General features: G+C 40.6%; 2 protein-coding genes and 1 long non-coding RNA gene across 7 annotated transcripts in view; 2 read left to right on the top strand and 1 right to left on the bottom strand.

Annotated features, from left to right (window-relative positions):
• Positions 1-978: 978 nt before the first annotated feature.
• Positions 979-12,671, top strand: kcng1 (potassium voltage-gated channel, subfamily G, member 1). 2 transcript variants are annotated; one of them, XM_026154906.1, is made up of 4 exons: positions 979-1,213; positions 2,184-2,300; positions 8,058-8,894; positions 11,060-12,671. In XM_026154906.1, the coding sequence occupies exons 3-4, from the start codon at positions 8,112-8,114 to the stop codon at positions 11,837-11,839; spliced, it is 1,563 nt and encodes a 520-aa protein (XP_026010691.1). In that variant the 5' UTR covers positions 979-1,213; positions 2,184-2,300; positions 8,058-8,111; the 3' UTR covers positions 11,840-12,671. The 2 variants fall into 2 exon arrangements, with proteins under 2 accessions (XP_026010691.1, XP_026010690.1); XM_026154905.1 differs by having other exon boundaries at positions 2,167-2,300.
• On the bottom strand, positions 3,323-7,355 carry LOC113013760 (uncharacterized). The gene is made up of 2 exons (XR_003270856.1): positions 4,725-7,355; positions 3,323-3,917 (listed from the first exon to the last, which is right to left on the bottom strand). It is a non-coding gene; the product is annotated as an uncharacterized LOC113013760 (long non-coding RNA).
• A 2,164-nt stretch (positions 12,672-14,835) lies between the features above and the next one.
• The window catches only part of src (v-src avian sarcoma (Schmidt-Ruppin A-2) viral oncogene homolog), a 30,456-nt gene continuing 26,138 nt past the window's right edge, over positions 14,836-19,153 (top strand). For all 4 annotated transcript variants that reach the window (XM_026153891.1, XM_026153889.1, XM_026153890.1 and 1 more), the window contains exon 1: positions 14,836-15,267. The gene's annotated coding sequence lies outside the window, so the exon portion shown is untranslated. The remainder of the gene's footprint in view (positions 15,268-19,153) is intronic.

Raw genomic sequence — 19,153 nt, 5'->3', positions numbered from 1 at the left:
CTAACAGCAGCTCTAACAACTCTATTCTGAGACACAATAGCTCACAGGAATTACACCTGACGCTTTTCCTTCCAATATGTCTTTTTGAATAAAACATACTGAGCACAACCATAAAATAATAGTACTTTTTACACACTGCAGTCACACACCGCTGACTGAGGAACAAAATTGGACTCTTACATACAAAAAAATGTGCACATTTATTTTTTTTTTCACCATTATGGGGTCATAACAGAACCGAAGGGGGAATAATATGCTGAGATTGACTTGTCACATGTGGATATATCTTTACTTCTGCAGTTTCCATTTAAGTAGATAAATAAGGGATAATAGGTTTTGTGATCATTCTCAGTGGAGGTACCATATAGCAGAACTAAATAAATCAGAATGGATTGATTTTATGTTGTTTACTCTTTTGGATTTCATTTCCTCAGTCTCTTTGTTTATTATTTTTACAGATTTATTGATGATGTTTGGCTTTCACTTCTGGTGGTTATATGCTGCTAAAACTTGGCATTATCATCCAAAGGCAATTCAAAACAAGTATTTATTTAAGAAAAAAAAATAAAGGAAAATTGCATATATACATTTGCTCCGGTTGCAATGAACATTCTCAGTATGAGCCATGCGTTCCACCTCATCATCATACTTCATGTTAACATTTCCCACCACTTGTCTAAAATTGGACACCCTGGTGAGTGTGAGCCAGCCTACAACCGGCCCTCCCCTCCTCCCTCAGCCAAGTAACCCACTGGACAAATATAAACCTTTGTGTGAGTCTACAATCAAAAGACAGTGATTATTCTCATTTTAAAGGTGAAGGGGAAGTACGGCTCTTTCTAGATGGTGGTTGCCATGGATTTCTCTCAAAAGGTTTTGGTATAATGGCACATCCCACTTCTGATGTCAGCGCTCGAGGAAGGGGAGGAAGAAGGATTCGAGAGAGAAAGCGAGAGTCGAGGGAAAAGGAAAGGGAAGGAGGGAACGAGGGAGGGAGGGCGAGAGGAGGGGAGGCAGCCTGTTGCTCATGATTATCAAATAGCGTTCTCGTACTCCACAAGCCCAGTGCCTTTGCATAGATGGACCAGAGTTGAAGGAGGTAGCAGCAGTGCCTGAAAATACACTTCACATTTTCCCTCATGTACATTCTTCTCATCGCCTTCAGGCTTCTTCAGCAAACTAACAGCTGCAGAGGAACTGATTTGAGAGCGCAGTGAGTATGGATTTTTTTGTTTACATGTTTTTAAACTTAATGCTTGTTGTATAGAAAAAAACAAACAATACTCCTTAGTTGTAAGTGACACTTTGGGAGTTTTTCTCATTCGTGCGTTCAGTGTTTAAATTCCAAATCATGTATGTAAATAGCTGCTTCCTCAGGCTTGATATTATAACTGTGTGCGCCATGTGCCTACCTGTTAGTGTTTTCGTAGGTCACGCTGATGTGCTGTCAGTATTTCTTTTAAAGTAACTTGAAGGGTGCATCAGCAGTGTCAGTTGTAATCAGACTGAGCTAATTAATGGTTTCCTGTGAGGTCCACTTTTCATTGAACGAGGAATTATCTGTCTCGAACAGATGACCGAGACTTGCATGCCCGATGTGCTGCATGTACGCCATGGTAACAAGGGTGCAGCAGCATGACACTGTATGATGTGTAAACATTTACTGAGACAGGGTTCGATGCAGAGACAGATTTTGTCTGGCATGCTCTCTGAGGAGGGACATATATTTGATATATATATACATTATCTTTGCAGTGTCCTTTGAAATGAAAAACACTTTTCAAAATCTAATTTTAAACTGAAAATTGATGCAAGGGAAACTTTTGAACGTGGGAACAACTTCAAGTCCTCAAACAGCGTATCACAGCTTATGTTTCTGTCAGTGAACCCATATGAGATCAGTTCAAACACAGCACATGGTTTCATTCTGAAGATGATTTTAGATAATGGCCCATAATGTGATTAGAGTCTGCAATGCAAATCCCTCTTTGGAGACCTTGGAGCAGTGATATATGATATGTAATCCATCATCCTCTCTCCCTCCACCAGGTAATTGTGACTCTAATGAGATGAACTAATGACTTTTCCTATTCTAATAACTAATAGTGGCTCTCTGATTCTACTCCACAAAAAAGATCCATAAAGTAATTATAGTATGCTTCTCAGGTGCTTTTATGTTTAAGGTGCTTGAGAGACATCTCCTGATCTGCTGTTTCCCTGAGCACCAGTGGGTACCCAAAGAAATCTGCAGCCAGGGCTCGGACTCAATACAAATTGGGCGATGGATGTGCTTTGAAAGTGTAAGTAAGAAAAAGTCCTCGTCTTTCCTTCTGAAGTCTTTTATCTGCACAGACTTGGATGTGAATTTAGTCCATCTTCTAAAACCCTTGGCTCTTTCATGTTCTGATTTGACCGTTTAGGTTTTTAACCAGTTCAAGCTGTGGTAAAATGTAAAAATACAACTAACTTAACCAACACACAGATGTGGTGTCCTTTGACAAGAAAGCTTTTATTTTCTACACTCAGCACTGACCATCAAGTGTCTAATTTCCCACTTAAAGGACAACTGTTAGTTTACAGTCCATTTATACCATCTCATCAGCTTATTTTAAGTTGAGTTGAGTTCTTCTTTTTTCCTTGCTGAGCTTTTAAGCGACTGGTGCGAGCACCTTCTGTCACTTCAGCCTGCAGGGACTTGCGCTGCGCCCTAGTGCAGAGGTCTTTTGAAACACTCTGTCCAAAGTGACAGACAGTCAGGTCTTCTCTGCAGTGAGGTTGTGATGCCTGCACACATGCTCGCTGTCTTTTATCTGCTGCTTGTGAAAAACACATTATTTACACAGCCCTGAAAGATTAGGTGGTCGGATGATTGCAGCTCGACAGGAAAAGGGCAGCAAGAGATGAAAAGTGAGTATCGGTTAATGCACGCAAACGATGCAGAGAACTTAATGTTATGCAATCTTTATATAATCAAGTTAGATGAGCACTCGCAAATGGTGAGAGTGTGCAATCATCCACTCAGGAAAATTCCTGAGATGAAAAAGAAAAACACATGCTGTCGTTATACATCGGATGTGAGTGATGGGTGTAATGTTGAAGTGTTTTGTGTGCTGACTAAATATTGTGTGTCACAGTTTGTCAGGGATCAGAGGACGGGAAGTGCTGAGGCATGATATGGAGCAGTGAGGTAGAAGCCTAGAGAGTCGGTGGGCCGGCTCAGATCGTGTCTGGGGAATAGAGCCCTTTAAAAAGGAAGGACGGGCAGAGGACAGATTGGAAAATAAACTGTGGACAGAAAATGACAGAGGTGTGATGCTTCTCATTTGCTCTTTGTTACACGACATTTTATTCCAAGCGAGACATGAAGAAGTACTTGAATTGCATTTCAATAATTGACTTTTAAGCTTTTAAAACGACATTTTTATAAAATGAAAGGTGGTTTATTTTACAGATACATTTCATTCTGTTGCTGCTTTTCACTCCAGTTGAATTGAACAGTGAACAGGATGAAAAAGAGTATCCATTAGTGCTGAGATAGCTCATTACTGAAACATATTATCTGCACAGAATACTTCTGTACCTCAGAAGTAGAGAGCAGCGCACTGTGGTGGACCACAGACAGAGTTGGGGAGACATTTATTGCCCTGGAGCTATACTGTAGCTTCTTCCAGGGTTCTCGGCATGCATTAATACCACCCACATCCAACAAAAAAGAAACACTTTTGTTTACAACTATTCCTGCTTGAATTACTGTAAGGAAAGGTCTTCGGGGTAGGATTGCTTCTGGCATGCCTGACTGTTTCAGTGTTTAACCAGATTTCAGAGAGAGAGAGAGAGAGAGACAGTTGGGTCTTGGCAGCTCTTGCGGTCCATTTCTGGAAACACCATCCTCTTATAGTCCATTAGAGAACAGTGAGCTGTTAAGGGAATAGGAGCAGAAGTGGTTGTTGGGGAGAACAAAAGGAACATTGTGTGGTTTAAATGGTCATTAAGCCTGAGAGGACATGACTGACATGACTTCATTGTCAGGTGACATGCGCTTTTCTGGAACATCTCTATAGAGAGCATTTATTTTACAGCACGTTATTGCTTTAAATATGGTTGAGGGGCTACATGCAAGAAAATAAGACCGAACTCTACACTTTGAACAGCTGCCACTGGAAAGCTTAGAGGTTTCGATTTTCATCAGAAACACTGACAAAAATCTGATACTCATCAAATTACCATGTGTCTGTATTTCACAGAATGAGTCAAGCTGAATTGCAAATCTTTGATTCAGAGACAGATTGGTAAAATCTGTCTTACACAGCACTTCCAGCAATATGGAGATATGCAGCAATAAATAGTCATCGCTAAGTAAACTATTTGTATCTCTTTGCGGGCACAAACACATAGACACTCTTCAGATGTTCATTTTTACTATTAAATTTGAATATGAACCACCCATACTGAACAAAATTCTTTAACACATGCCTCTGCAGGCAGGTAAAAAGAAAATAACAGACAGATCTCAACAGTTACAACACATTTCCTTATTTTTAAAAGCTTATAATTTTTTTAAATTGCTCTTTGATCTTGTGGTCATGATCACTAGTGGGCTCTTTAAAATGATCTCAGTCAATATTGGTGGTATTAAAAGTCTCCAAAGACTCTTGAGGAGGGAACCATGGGAAATGCATGCACAATACTGTCAGGCAACTGAGACTCACAACCCAGTGACTCACCAGGCAATCTGGAGAACATGCCCTGTGGCTTAGCTGTGATAACGCTGGCACAGAAAGAGGCCAGACCTCAGCCGATCTGGTGGGGAGAACAGCCTTCGCTGTCTTTGCAGCGTTTCATCTCTCCTTCTCCTTCTAGACTTTATCCCCCAGAGGAAACATCAGAGGCGCAACATTGCACGGAAAGGAAAACAAAACAAAACAAGAGTTTAAAAAAATGCTCCTGTGACTGCGGAGATGGAAAAGCACAATCGGTTTAAAGGCAAAGTGAGAAATCAAACAGCCTCAAGGGGTTAAGTGTGATTTAATCTAGTAGGAGAGTGGCGTGGGCTTGTGCACATCCACACCGGCGATGCATTGTAGGCGTATTGATAACCTCCACCGCATGGAGGGAGAGTGTGAGAAGAATCAAAAAGGAGGGATTTTGCCTTTTTTGAAAATTTATTTTCATTCTTGTGTTTGGCTTTTGTTTAATGGTACTACTGTTTATTTTGCAGGCAGCGTTTATATTTAAGAAAAGTGGGAAGCGATTGAATGTGAATCTGCTGATGGCCTGCATGATTTCCCTGACTGCACTGGGGTTTTGTTATGATCTGACCTCAGGGGCATTCCACATGTGACGAGTCCAATAAAGCCAAAAATCTATATTATCAGGAAGTTAATGCAACAAGGCAGAGCACTGGAGGGAAAAGCTTCGGGCGGGTTTGCTCTGATTTCAGGGGTGAAAGATGGTGCTGACTGTAATCAGTGGCTCACACAGGCTGACAGTGCAGGTGCCTAATAACCATTCAGTTGACACATTCACATCCCCATTTTAGAATCCTTACTCAGAATTTGGCCAAGCAGCAATCCAGGCACTGACATTTTAATTTCTAACTGGCTAACCTGCCTCCCCCTAAATCACTGTAATTGATTAAATTAGTTTGGACAGAGGCCACAAGGCCGTCACTGCACTGGTGATAAAGTGGTGATAAAGTGGTAAACATTTTCCAGTTCCTTCTCTTTCTTATTGCAATATAGTGCTGCTCCTCTTCTCGTGCTCGTCTCTTGTTCTGCCGAAGAGTCTTTGGTAAATGTGCATAAGCTGGCACTCGGAACAGCCTGCATAACTGTGTGATTGCACGTTAGTACACACACACCTCAACCGACACCTAACTGCGTTTTAAAGCCTCCCGCTCTAAATGTGAGAGGGCCAGAAATAGCACAGACGGATTATTAAGTGTGTTTGAAAACAGCCTCTTCAGTATCTGTAGGATAACAGTTACATCAGTGAATTACTGAGTCAGTACAGCATCACTGGGTGACAAATCTTTATACAAAAATGTGAGGAGTTAAATAGTTGCCCACATAAATGTATACTGTTAAGAGTTTAACATTTAATCATGATCTGTTACCTCAGTCAAAAGAAACTAATTCCTCATTGTTATTTGCCCTCCTTTTCAAATTGAAGTAACAGTACGACTTTGGGGTAAATACATGGAATCAAGTCTTGAAATGGGGACACAGTTAGTCAGGCTCATTCCAAAGTTACATAAATCCACATATTGTCCCCCAAAGCTTAGTTTATTCCACTCAAAACATATGACAAGTTAAACTGTTGTCGCCAAAGCATTGTTTCCCCTTCTTTGTCTCCTCATATTAAGTAAAGTTGAACAGTGCCTCTCTGTCACTCCATAATTAACACAGAAACCTCAGAGTGGTATCAGTTTTGCCATTAAACTGAGGACAAATTCTATTTTAAAACGTATAATACAGTAAATACAATCTCATGTAGCAAAGCAGGGTTGAATTTCTGTTTATGTCCACCAGATATCTTTGCCCCCTAGTGGCCATTCATTGGCTAATACAGCTTACCTCTCCAGCGTTGGGAGTTTGCATCTTGCGGCTTTATAGCAGGGCGGATTCACCGAGACCAGTGTGTGTGATCGAGCCAGACACTGGAAGGAGATATCTGCAAATATCGTTCAACGACCAGAATACTATTGTTATGTTTGAATGAGTGGAAATAAACAGTATGCAAATTAACCTACAGCAATATGTAAATGTCACCTCAGTTCATTCTCTTGTAAAGTTATGCAATTGACTATACTAAACATTTACCTCAAGGCAGAGCAACAGCAATAAATATTATCATTGTCATCATCATCATACTTTCTTTACTTATTGTTGTTGTAACAATATTCCTTGAGGTTCATGTTTAGTACATTAGATAAGGAAGCAAACAGAAGCAATAATATCAAGTTAAAATAGGTAAATTAGTAAAAAAAGAAAAGAAAAATATTTGCTGTAACATTAAAGTAGTAATAAGGAAAGTAGGAAAACGCTAATAAAATCTAAACTTTTTCCAATGGCGCTGTTCTAAAAGGGACTAGATACTAAACTAGAGTGCACTATGACAAAATAAATGTTGAAAGACATTTTTAAATTAAGGCCTTATAAAACCCAGAAAGACTTTATTTACAAATGCCTACAGCTGCAGATTCCTGTAAACCCTGAGGCACAGTGCTCTGCGGCGCATAGTTAATAAAAGCTACTGCTTCATGACTTCAGTGCGGCTCAAACTTCAGCCTGAGGCTCGAACAAGCAGGAAACACCATCCAAGTGCGGAAACGCGCATATTTTAATCTATTTAATCATCACACGTTTAAAAAGAAGAATATTAAGGTTTTATTACAAGTCAGTGTGACATATTTAATGGAAGTAATGTTAATGAAAACAGTCTTCTAGGATTTCACTAATATGTTTACACATATTAATATTATGCTCGGTGGAGTTTCCCCGCTGTAGCTTTACAATAGCTGAAAAGTGTGTTGGTGGTAATGTTTCACGCAGCTTTCTTGCTTTCATTTCTACAGTGAGTGGGCTGTTCTGCAGGCAGAGATTGTTTACATATCACTCTGCTTTTCTTATAATTTCACGTATCCATTTGAATCATAATGCAAACAGTCCGAGTGCCTCCTGCTGCAGTAAAGTGCATTGTGATGGTATTCATTTAGTAAGAGTGTACTGCTCAGTATGTTGGCAGGTGAATTGAAGTACTTCTCACAGTGATATGATGATTTTAACTGACCTGGACACCATGACTTTTTTGTCTCAAGCTTCCTTATAATTGAACCTCATAACTTTGTCTGTTGTTTGCATTTTACTCTTTATCAAATAATAATGGACTTTTCTTTCTCTGCGTGTATTACTAGTCTGTGTAATACTGCTGACTGTACCTTGGTCAGGACTCTGTTGCTAAAGAGATTTTTAAACTTTGCTTTTTAATTAGTTTGGCCGATTGTGTCAAACCTGCACTGGTGCACTAACTTCAGACTCTCTATTGTTTCTGTGAAGGTGACAGTGTGTTGATGGGAGGTTGAGCACAGGGATGTGAGCGGACCGGTAAAGATGACCCTGCTGGCGGGTGACGGCTCTGACTATGACTACAGTGCCCTGAGCTGTGCCTCTGATAACTCCCTCAACCCTCCCCTCCCACAAGAGAAGGAGGCTCACAAGGGAGCCTTCTATAAAAGGGCGCAGCCTGCCCCTGAGCTCAGCACCATCCACGATAACACACTCCTGTCCAGTGCCCGTAAACTCCATGCCATTATCAACGTGGGTGGCCTGCGCTACCAGCTGCCTTGGACCACCTTAGAGGACTTCCCCTTGTCACGTCTGGGCCAGCTGCACCTCTGCAGCAGCTTCGATGAGATTATGCGCATCTGTGATGACTATGATGTCACACACAACGAGTTCTTCTTTGACCGCAGCCCCTGTGCCTTCCGTAACATCCTGACCTTTCTGCGGGCGGGCAAACTGCGGTCCCTCAGGGAGATGTGCGCCCTCTCCTTCAGAGAGGAGCTGCTGTACTGGGGGGTTCCAGAGGAGAGCCTGGAGTGGTGCTGTCGCAGGCGTCTGCTGCAGCGCATGGAGGAGTTTGAAGCCATGGAGAGAGCAGAGGAGGAAGAAGAACTCCTGGAGGATCTGCTGGATTCAGACAGTGGCCACAGGGGACACGCGGCTGAATCTAGACTCAGTCGGTGCATGGCTAAGCTGAGGGACATGGTGGAGAGGCCTCACTCTGGCCTCCCAGGGAAGATCTTTGCCTGTTTGTCCGTGCTGTTTGTCACCATCACTGCCATCAACTTATCCATCAGCACCATGCCAGCCATGAGGGAGGAGGAGGAGTTGGTAAGTAGAAACGTGGTGTTTGACACAGCACATGAAGATTAAAAATGATATAAAAAAGAAGAGGTTGTAAGGCTACAAAAGCAAAACAAAACGTATGGTTTCTGTGAGGTACAGTTGGGACAACAACAGGTTTTGTCCCAAATCTTCTGAGGCTCTTACAGCTGATAAATGTGGTTAATATTGTTATGATATCCAATTTTTTCAAAATAGCTGCCCAGAAGACTCAATTTCCAGTGTCTAAAATTAAAGAACTGCTTAGCTATGGTTAAATTAATAATTAACCAATTATCTAAATGAAGACAGAAGAAGCAGAAAAGTAACTTGTGCCTAAATATAGTTCATTTTTGAAGTATTTGTATTAATAAGGAAAAAATGAGAATATCACAAACTTTGCAAATCGAGTCATTTCATTCTAAATTTGACAAACATTTCAAATATAAGAATTCATTTTGAAACCAATATAGTTAAAACAGTTCACCAAAACTTGTACTCTGTTTTAATTTCATTTCTATTTATATATTTTTAATTCATTTTAATGTATTTGTCATTAAAACTGCTTTGCACAGCCACAATACATAAAGAGATGCCACCATACTGACAATGAATATGTGAACCCAGCAGGTTTATGTCGTTTTTTCTATCCATTCTTTTTAAACTGATGTATCCAAAGGGAAAAAAAGAGGTTATGTGCTTTACAAAAACCCCTCAGCCATTAAAGAAAATGCTAATAATGTCACGTCATTTTAAAACCTCATTCCAGTAAGAGAAGGAAGGCTGCTGAGAGAGCCACAATTTTTTCCCCAGATTAGAATAAATGTTTGAAGACGTCTCAGGCTGCTTTCATGAAATGCTTCCATTATTATGTCTGACTTCAATCACAAACATAATTAGCACCCCAGCCTTTTTAGTCAAATCAAAGGAAAATTGAATATCTGAGCCACACACGTAATCTTCTCGCAGAGTAAAGTGCAAACAGGTTGTGAATTAATTAATTGATTTGTCGTGAAAGCTTTTGTGAAAATTAAAAAAGCAGGCTTTTGATAGAAGTGCAGATTGACTGCAAACTCTTTGATTTCCACTGTGGGGGAAAAAGTTTGTGTTGTTTTTTTCTTTCTTTCTGTTTTAAGTTGTTCAGATAATCAAGTGCAGATACAGTAATTGTGGGAAATGGGTGGAGTGCAAAACGTTCGCTCCTGTACAGTGAGACATTAGCTCAGGAGTGAGGGAACTCCAGGCCTCGAGGGCCGGTGTCCTGAAGGTTTTAGATGTGTCCTTGATCCAGCACAGCTGATTCAAATGGTTAAATTACCTCCTCAACATGTCCTGAAGTTCTCCAGAGGCCTGGTAATGAACTAATCAAGTGATTGAGGTGTGTTGAGCCAGGGTGAGATCTAAAACCTGCAGGACACCGGCCCTCGAGGCCTGGAGTTGGCCACCCCTGCATTAGCTGCAGATGAGTTAAACATCACCTCTGTCACACTGTTAAACCAATAACTGCCTAAGAAAACGGGGGAGGGGAAAAAAAGAAAAACAAAATTGAAAAAGGAAATGAAAAGCTGCTTGTTGTCTGATTTAGTCACTGATATATTCATCTGACACCCTTGCACTGTATTCTCACTTGAGAGTCTGAATTCATTTGTTTTTAAAATAAAGTGCCAATGATCTCATTCTAACAGCTCCTCAACAAGACGACAAAGCCTTGCATTAAAAGTACACAAGTGTTTCAGGTTATCTGGAGTTTTCAGGTGGTCAGGCCACTTCCTCCTCTGTGGGAGTATGTTTCATAATAATGATATTATTCCCTGATATGGACTGCATTCAGCGGCTATTGCAGTATGTGCTTTTAAATGCTTTGAACCATATTTCAACCACGCACTGAATCATGAAGAAAAATACACTGCTTCTGGAAGTGTGGCGGTATCGTTTTAGACGCTTTGACCTAAGATTTACTGCCTAATGACATTACTTTTTCCCCCATAACCAAAACTGGTGGTTTGATCTGTAATGAGCAATTATTTTTATTTTTTCATTGTCTTGGCTGCCGTGCTGAGGGCTGCAGAGTCCTACCACTGTTTAGCGTTTGAATTTCACACTGAGGTGGCTCCCTCTAGTGATTCGACCTCATCTACATGCTGGTGACCACATTTTGTTTCTTTCCTAAACAGGGGACCTGTTCCCAGATGTGCTATAATATCTTCATTGTGGAGACTGTGTGTGTAGCCTGGTTCTCCCTGGAGTTCACCCTGCGCTTCATCCAAGATCGCAGCAAGCTGACTTTCCTCAGACAGCCCCTGAACCTGATTGATGTGGTAGCAATCCTGCCGTACTACATTACACTAGTGGTGGACAGCACTTCCAAAGGAGAGAAGAGGCTGGGCTCAGGCAACACCTACTTGGACAAAGTGGGCTTGGTGCTGCGTGTGCTGAGGGCCCTGCGTATCCTCTACGTGATGCGGTTAGCTCGCCATTCCCTGGGCCTGCAAACTCTAGGCCTGACAGCACGCCGCTGCACACGGGAGTTTGGACTGCTACTCCTTTTCCTGTGTGTGGCGATCGCACTATACTCCCCCCTGCTGTACTTGATTGAGAATGAAATGGCCACCACACAGGAATTCACAAGCATCCCTGCTACCTACTGGTGGGCTGTCATCACCATGACAACAGTGGGCTATGGGGATATGGTGCCAAGGAGCATCCCGGGTCAGGTGGTGGCTCTGAGCAGCATCCTAAGTGGCATCCTCCTCATGGCCTTTCCCGTCACCTCCATCTTCCACACATTCTCACGCTCCTACGTGGAGCTGAAGCAGGAGCAGCAGAGGCTCCTGCAGAGGAGGACACACTTTCTACTGCGGAGCCGCATGGCCGGGCTAGGCAGCAACCTGTCCTTAGAGAGCGACATGCTCTTTCCTATTGGGTCGTCTGACATGAGAGAAATGGATGACTGAGACTGCAGGACAACTGAGGACATGAGAGAGTGGGTCTAGAATAGAAACCAAGGATGAAGGAGGTAACGCATGGGATTGAATGTGTAACTAAGACAGGAAGAGAGGCTGACATTCGATGGATTGGCTGGTTGAAAGGGGCGTCAAAAAGTGAGACACAGAAGAGACAGAGATTATTTTTTCTTCCCAAAAAATGCAGCTTGATTTGTAGCAGTGTACACTTAAAGAAAATGATGAAGAGATGAGAGAGAAATAAGAACAGCAAAAAAGGATCTCTTTATTAAGCGCATATAAGAGCAAACATAAGTCCAGCTGACAAAAAAGACAAAATACGCATAAACCTCGAGCTTACCGGTGACCTGTAGTGTTAAAACAGTCATATTCTAAAACGTGTTTATGAACAGAAGACATGCCTGAAGAGCACAGTCACAGCTTCACATCATTCAACAACATTGTGATGTTTTTTTTAATCTCTGGTTTCAGTGGATTTGGTGATGTTGTGTGCTCTCGGGACAGTGCCAGTTAACTGAAGATGCTGTTTGCTTTTGTTAAATCCCAAAGATATAAATTCCTTCCCAACTACAATGTGACCCTTGATCAACTCATTATTTTCTAACTGCTTTGAAAACATTGAAACTTATGTTGGGGTTCCTTAATAATACTGTGGCACAGCCAGCATCTACACATTACTTATGATGTCCTAACTGTCCTTCTTCTACACTTTGGGGTTCATATGCAATTTTTGAACACGTTCTGGAAACAGCATTATTGTGCTTGTAATTACTGCATTTGCTGTGCATAGCTGTTTATAAACTATATCTCACTTTAAATTGGATTTGAGTGGAATCTCTCCTTTTTTCTGTTGATGATTCATTGATGCCTCTTGTTTTAACTTCAACTTTTCACTTTAGAAACAGGGAAAGGAAACTGTTTTACTAAACTGATGCCTAAAGACATCATCCATGGGAACCAGACTCTCTTGGTGAGCTTCTCTTTCCAGACTGTATCAGTTATATTGTTATAAATTGATATTTCATTCTCATCTATTCGGTTACTGATGGTTTACACCAGTGGTTTTCAAACTGTGGGCCATAGGCAGTTTCACTGCAGGTGGCATGTGGACGATTAGGGTAAATATATGCAATGACTGCAGTGAAAATATTGTGATGCTAAATTTATTATTTATTTAGTATTGACTCTCCAATAATACATACAGGAAAAAAAACCCAACAATCATATGACCCCCTCTGAGCAAGCACTTTGGCGACAGTGGGAAGGAAAAATTCCCTTTTAACAGGAAGAAACCTCCGGCAGAACCAGGCTTAGGGAGGGGCGGGGCCATCTGCTGCGATCGGTTGGGGTGAGAGAAGGAAGACAGGATAAAGACATGCTGTGTAAGAGAAACATAGATTAATGACAAGTATAATTCAATGCAGAGAGATCTATTGACTCATAGTGTGTGAGAAAGGTGACTGAAGAAGAAATACTCAGTGCATCATGGGAATCCCCCAGCTGTCTACACCTATTGCAGAATAACTATGGGAGGATTCAGGGTCACCTGATCCAGCCCTAACTATATGCTTTAGCAAAAAGAAACGTTTTAAGCCTAATGTTAAAAGTAGAGATAGTGTCTGTCTCCTGAAACCAAACTGGAAGCTGGCTCCACAGAAGAGGGGCCTGAAAACGGAAGGCTCTCCCTCCCATTCTACTTTTAAATACTCTAGGAACAAGTCTGCCATGTCAGAGCGAAATGCTCTAATGGGGGTACTGACATAAATGCAGTGATGAAACGCCAAGAGGTACAAGGCAGTGATGGACTGTCTGAAGTATTCTAATTAAGTATTTGTCTGTTATATTTATGCGCTTCCTTTTCACCTAATTAATACAGTAATACCTGTCTCTGCAAATTATACTTCTTGCTACATTATAGCCGTCTTACAGCTAGATACATTCTTTATTAATATTTTTCATACAAAATCTACAGATTACAAAATAGAAGAGAAAAAAGGCAGGGCAGTAGCTGCACACTAACCAAGGGCTGTATTTGGAACACCTATACATCTGGTGCAGTTCGACAACAGTTTGGTTGGTTGCATTCAATGCACTCGATCGCTAAAGTGGTTCTAATAAGGTGTTTAGTACGTGCATAACATAGGTTTAAGTAAATTTACCTCGACATCACTCATCTAAAATGCTGGCAAAAAGCCATACATGTCATGCATGCAAGTTTTTAAATTGCCAACTCGCTACATGTGCAGGAAAGGAGGAAAATCATAAACGGTTTCCTTCCCTCTCCGTATAAGAAGAAAGATTACAGGATACTTCTGGGACAAGCCAGCATGTTTGCTTGTATGCGTTTTATTTTTTTAATCGTAGGGGCATTGTTAGTACTTGTAGGTAAACTGAAGTACTTCTTTCCTCAGAGTTTAATGTGTAAAGTTGACAGAAGCCTCCAATTCTGCAGCAGCTGCTTCGATTTAGAAATGCTGCTTCATGGCCAGCAGGTGGCAGCATTGTGTCATCAAATAGAAACATCACAAGCAAGCCTGATCTTTGATTTTCACGCTAACAAAGAAAATAATCAAAATCGAAAATTAGACTACCTCGCATTCTAGTTCAGTGATATTAGGGATTATTTCATGATGTCAGATTAAAAAAAAATTCAAACAATTTTTAAGGATCTAAATTTATATTATAGTTAAAATATCTCCATGTTTTTAGGTCAGCCTTTGAAACTTTACATGGAAAATTCAGCAGTATTTGTGTGCAGGGTATGATTTAATGGTGTGAAGTTGGCTCACATCACAAAACGTAACATGTGTCATAGGCTAAACAGTCTCAACCGCCAAGAGCAGGACGAGTAATTGTACAACGAACCGCGTTTGAACCTGCACTACTCAGGTGAGGTGGGGCTTCTATGACATGCCATTCACGCCAATCGGGCAAATCCACAGTGCAAAAACCCTCCCACCAATCAGAGCTTTCACGATGCGGTGAAGTCTCCTCCCTTTCTTGCCTCAAGCACATCCCAGTGTTTTGGTCATGATTTGGTGTTTTTGCTCAGCCTTGTCGCAAACCGGGGGTTTCTGTTACGCGCAAAGCTCGGAGTTTTTAATCAGGGACGTTCCGGTGCTTTTCTTCATTTAGACCGTGTCAGTGAAAAATGTTTCCACAGCTTCAAAGGCTTTCCCCGTCATGACTTCACCGGGCGCTCCCTCCAGTTGAATGGGATCCCTCCTCATCGCCTCTGTGTCACTCGCTTTGGCACCGACTCTCTCTTCAGCTGCCCGTCTTCTCCAAAGCCCCAGTTTTAGGAATCAGTGAAGCTTTTTAGTGTATATCATCAGTTCATTAATGCTTTGATGCCAAATCCTCCGGTCTGATCGACAGAAGAGCGACGCCGTTAAATCTCCGGTAGCCTGCGCTTCACGGTGAGTAAAGCCAACTTGTTGTTTTAGTCGCTTGACAGGCGGACAGACAGGGATTAATAAAAAATGAATGAGCAGTTGGAGCTCAGCCGTGCATCAAATAAGTACAGACAAAGCTTCACTCTTTGGGGCATTAAAACAAACAAACATCTCTAATCTAAATTTACACTCAGCATCTTATTCAGCGTATATTTTTGTAAACAAGTGCTCCTGTTAATGGTGACCAGCAGCTGGTAGTTTTCGCACCTTGTAATAAATTAAACCACGTTGCATCCACACCAGTCTGAAAGTTTATCATCACAGTTTTTCTTGAATAACTAAACTACACGGGGTGTGAGGAGTCTCTCCTCTGCTGTACGTGGCTTCAGGAAATAATCACACCACACCTTTTAGTTGCACATCCTTGATTTTAGGGCCATGGGAGTTTACACAAGTGAAACTTTCTGTCTTTTGCTCCAGTTGATTTATTTATATGAAAGCTGAAATGAGTTTAGATTCATTACATATATGTGTGGATGTATGTATAGTAGGATTTTGCTTGTTCACTCGTCATGACACATATTTTCCCTCTCAAATTCCCCCACACAGTTTAAAGACATGACTGTCATATGCTTAGGATTAGTCTCTCCCACTCAACATGACTCAAAAGGTCTAAATATTGACTCTGTTGTGGTGTAGTAGCTAATAACTGAAAAACTAGGTGTGCATATTTCAAAGTTATTGTACAATCTGTAACATAACGTTGAAAGCCATGCCCCTGAGAAGTTGTAGTTTCATTCCATAATGTTTAACATTGTGATTAGTCATTGGCTTGCATTTAGTGTACACATCAGTCCCGACTCTCGGCCAATGGCTAGGATCTGCTAACCTAGCCTTTGTGTCAAAAATTAAAACCGATTTAGTGTCTAGACGAGATTTTCTTGCAGACACTTAAATATTGGTCTCTCAGTTCCTGCAAGACGTCACCGTGCGGCATATGTGTTATCATGGCTGTTGAGATATGACAGCTGGCACAGCCCTTGTGCTCTCCACACACACACAGTTAAACCTGCTGTACCACTATTGCAGTGTGTTGTCGCAGCTTTTTGGTCTGCCTAAGATCGCAATATTGTATATAAACATTCAGCTTATTTTCTTTCTCTCACTCTAATCCTTTCTGAAACCTCAAACATTTCTCGGGAGACATATTTCAGTGACATGCGTGGAGGTTTAATGATAATAAAATTGCTGTTACATTTGATTATCAGTAGTGCATTAGACTAATCCTCTACAGATTTTCTAGTGTTTTTTTCCCTCCCATGTCTGTGTGTGTGTGTGTGTGTGTGTGTCTATGTGCGTGAATGTTTAGTCTTTTCCTGAAAGCATTAAAATGCTTGGCAGCAGGCAGAAAGAACATATTATTTCCCATGTGTTCAATATAAGTTGATCCAGCAACACGCAAGCTGATGCTCGAGATGAAGCAGGGCATGCTTGATCATTTCTGTTAACCACTATCTTCTCTCCTCATAAGTGTTTTCAGCTAATGTAAATACGGGTCAGATGTTGCCATTTTCACTATTATTAGCATGCTTCCTGCAACCAGTGAGTGAGAAGTGTTTCTCAAAGTGGTACGAGATGGTCCATTGTGATTTCTAACTGCCAGATTTCAGGCTCTGCAGAGGGGACCTAATGCTCCTTGGAATCCCATGAATGTCTTCAGTGAAAGCCATAGATGTTTATGTCAACTCCAATGAGACTAGTGGAAACTGGCTCTTGAGGCTGAAATTCCTGCTAATTGGCAACGTGGATGTGGACTGGCCGCTTTGTTCCCTCTTATACTGGAGTGGTTTGTCTGTCAGGGTGATGCACTGCGCCTGGCATCAATGAACTGCTTGTTTCCGCAGCTATCCAGACTGGGAGAATCAGCGTCTTTAAGACAAGTTGCTTCCACTTTCAAAAATGCCTTTGTGCACCTATTCATAGAGAAGGAAGGAAAGCGATTTGGGGTGGTCTGCAGAGAGAAACTGTTTCTCAGGAGTTTCAGCTAAGCGTTTTGTTAGTGATGTGTGTATTTGTCTCTGCCTTTAACTGCACTGAAGCAAAGTGAGCAGTGGCAGTAAACAGCTTTCACTCTAGCTGGCAGTTTGCTGAGTTCATCATTTGATCTAGCTCATGTCCCACTTTCCTTTAGGTCAGATGAGGATTAATTGGCAGTGAGCTCTGAGGACATATTGTAATTAGATTTTTTAAAGGATTTGCCTTTTGTGTATATTTATTGGTGTAGCTACATTAAAGCCATATAATTCTAATGTTAAATATCAAAACATAATTGCACACACAGAGCTTAAGCACAAAGTTGTTATATATTATAAATAAACTGATGTCAGTATTGGCATTTATATCAGTTCTTCCCACACATCGGCTTATTCATTAGGCGGGTCGCCAGAGAATATTTTAGTGCTGATTTTTAAATTTTTGTTTACTGTTTTGATCTATCTAACAGAATTGGACCAACCAAACTCATTTTACCAGTGGACAATCTTGATTTTTATTTCTAAAGCGCAGTCATCGCAAACCAATCGAGAGTTATTAGCAGTAATAATAATAATAATAATAATATGAATTGTGTAAATCTTTATGTTGTGCAATTTTTGAAGCCTTAAAAACATTTTATAAAACATATTGCAGAAAAAGATGCTCATGTGGCCAAGCAGGGACCACAGAGCATAATTATTAAATATGTCTGTGTAAGTTCTCAGTCATCCAGGTCATGATAGGAACTTGGAAAGAAAGCGAATTATCAAGAAACATAATAAATAATTAATAAATGAATAATTTACCCTTTCCAATAAGACTATAAATTACATACAGTGCTTAATAAATTTATTAGTCCAAGGGAAAGCGTTTTAATCTAAATGATATTTTGTAATACTAAAATATAATATAGTTATTGTTGTATGAAATAAATTTTCAATTTTAAGGTTTTACCAAAAAACAAACAAACAGTAAAGCACCTCTTTTATATTAAGATACCAAACTGTATTTTAATTTTCTTTGTTACTATATATTTTTTCTTCTTTCTTTCCAATTACAAGTTTCAAAATGTGAAAGCAAAAGTACCATAGAAAGCCATATTACTGTTATGTTCAACTGCTTTCTCAATTAAAGAAAAAAAAAAATACCATATTGCAGTTGTTTACTTGCATTCCTGAACAGGAAAATGTGTTATAGTGGTTGAGCGATTGATTAATTTCAGCCGGCTCAAAATGGTTATAAAGCATGAATTCAGTTGGTGACTTGCCTAATAAATAACTAATTTTTAGCTTTAAACAAGTTTTTGATAGTTTGCTTGTTTTTAATGAAAAGTGGTTTCATAAATTCGTTAACCACTGTAGTTTTAACTAAAGAATGAATGAATGAAAGCCGGAATCTCTTGAAATCCAGATTTTTTACCCTCTAAACATTTTTGTGGGCATAGGCCTAAAAAGTGTATAATCAGTGAGGCACTAATTAAAAAGAAGAAGCATAACTGTCCAGAGAACCAGAGATGAAAAAAGAATCTAAATGATCTGGGGCTTCAGTAGTAATAGGAGTAGTAGTGTGGCTGCGCTTTGCTAAAACAACATACTATTCCCCTTTGGCTTTTGAGTACTTAACAAACAAAACACTTGTCTGATGCCAGTGTCAACCCCTCTTCGGTTTGCCAACGAGATACGCGAAGCACTCCAAAAAGAGAGAAAGCGGGAAAGACTGTATCTGTGAAAAGGGGGCATGAAATTTGTGATGGCTTCCTGCTGACAAAAGCCTTTGAATTTTTCATGTTGCAGATACTAAACTTCTGTTGCTCTAGCCCAGATTTGTTGCTAATTAGTGCCCAGCCACATTCAAGGGCATACGGTTGAGCATGGGA

This window comes from Astatotilapia calliptera, chromosome 20 (genome assembly GCF_900246225.1).
Source record: "Astatotilapia calliptera chromosome 20, fAstCal1.2, whole genome shotgun sequence".
NCBI classification, from domain to species: Eukaryota; Metazoa; Chordata; class Actinopteri; order Cichliformes; family Cichlidae; genus Astatotilapia; species Astatotilapia calliptera.
Note: the sequence above shows the minus strand (reverse complement) of the source record. Positions and strands in the feature narration are given on the sequence as shown.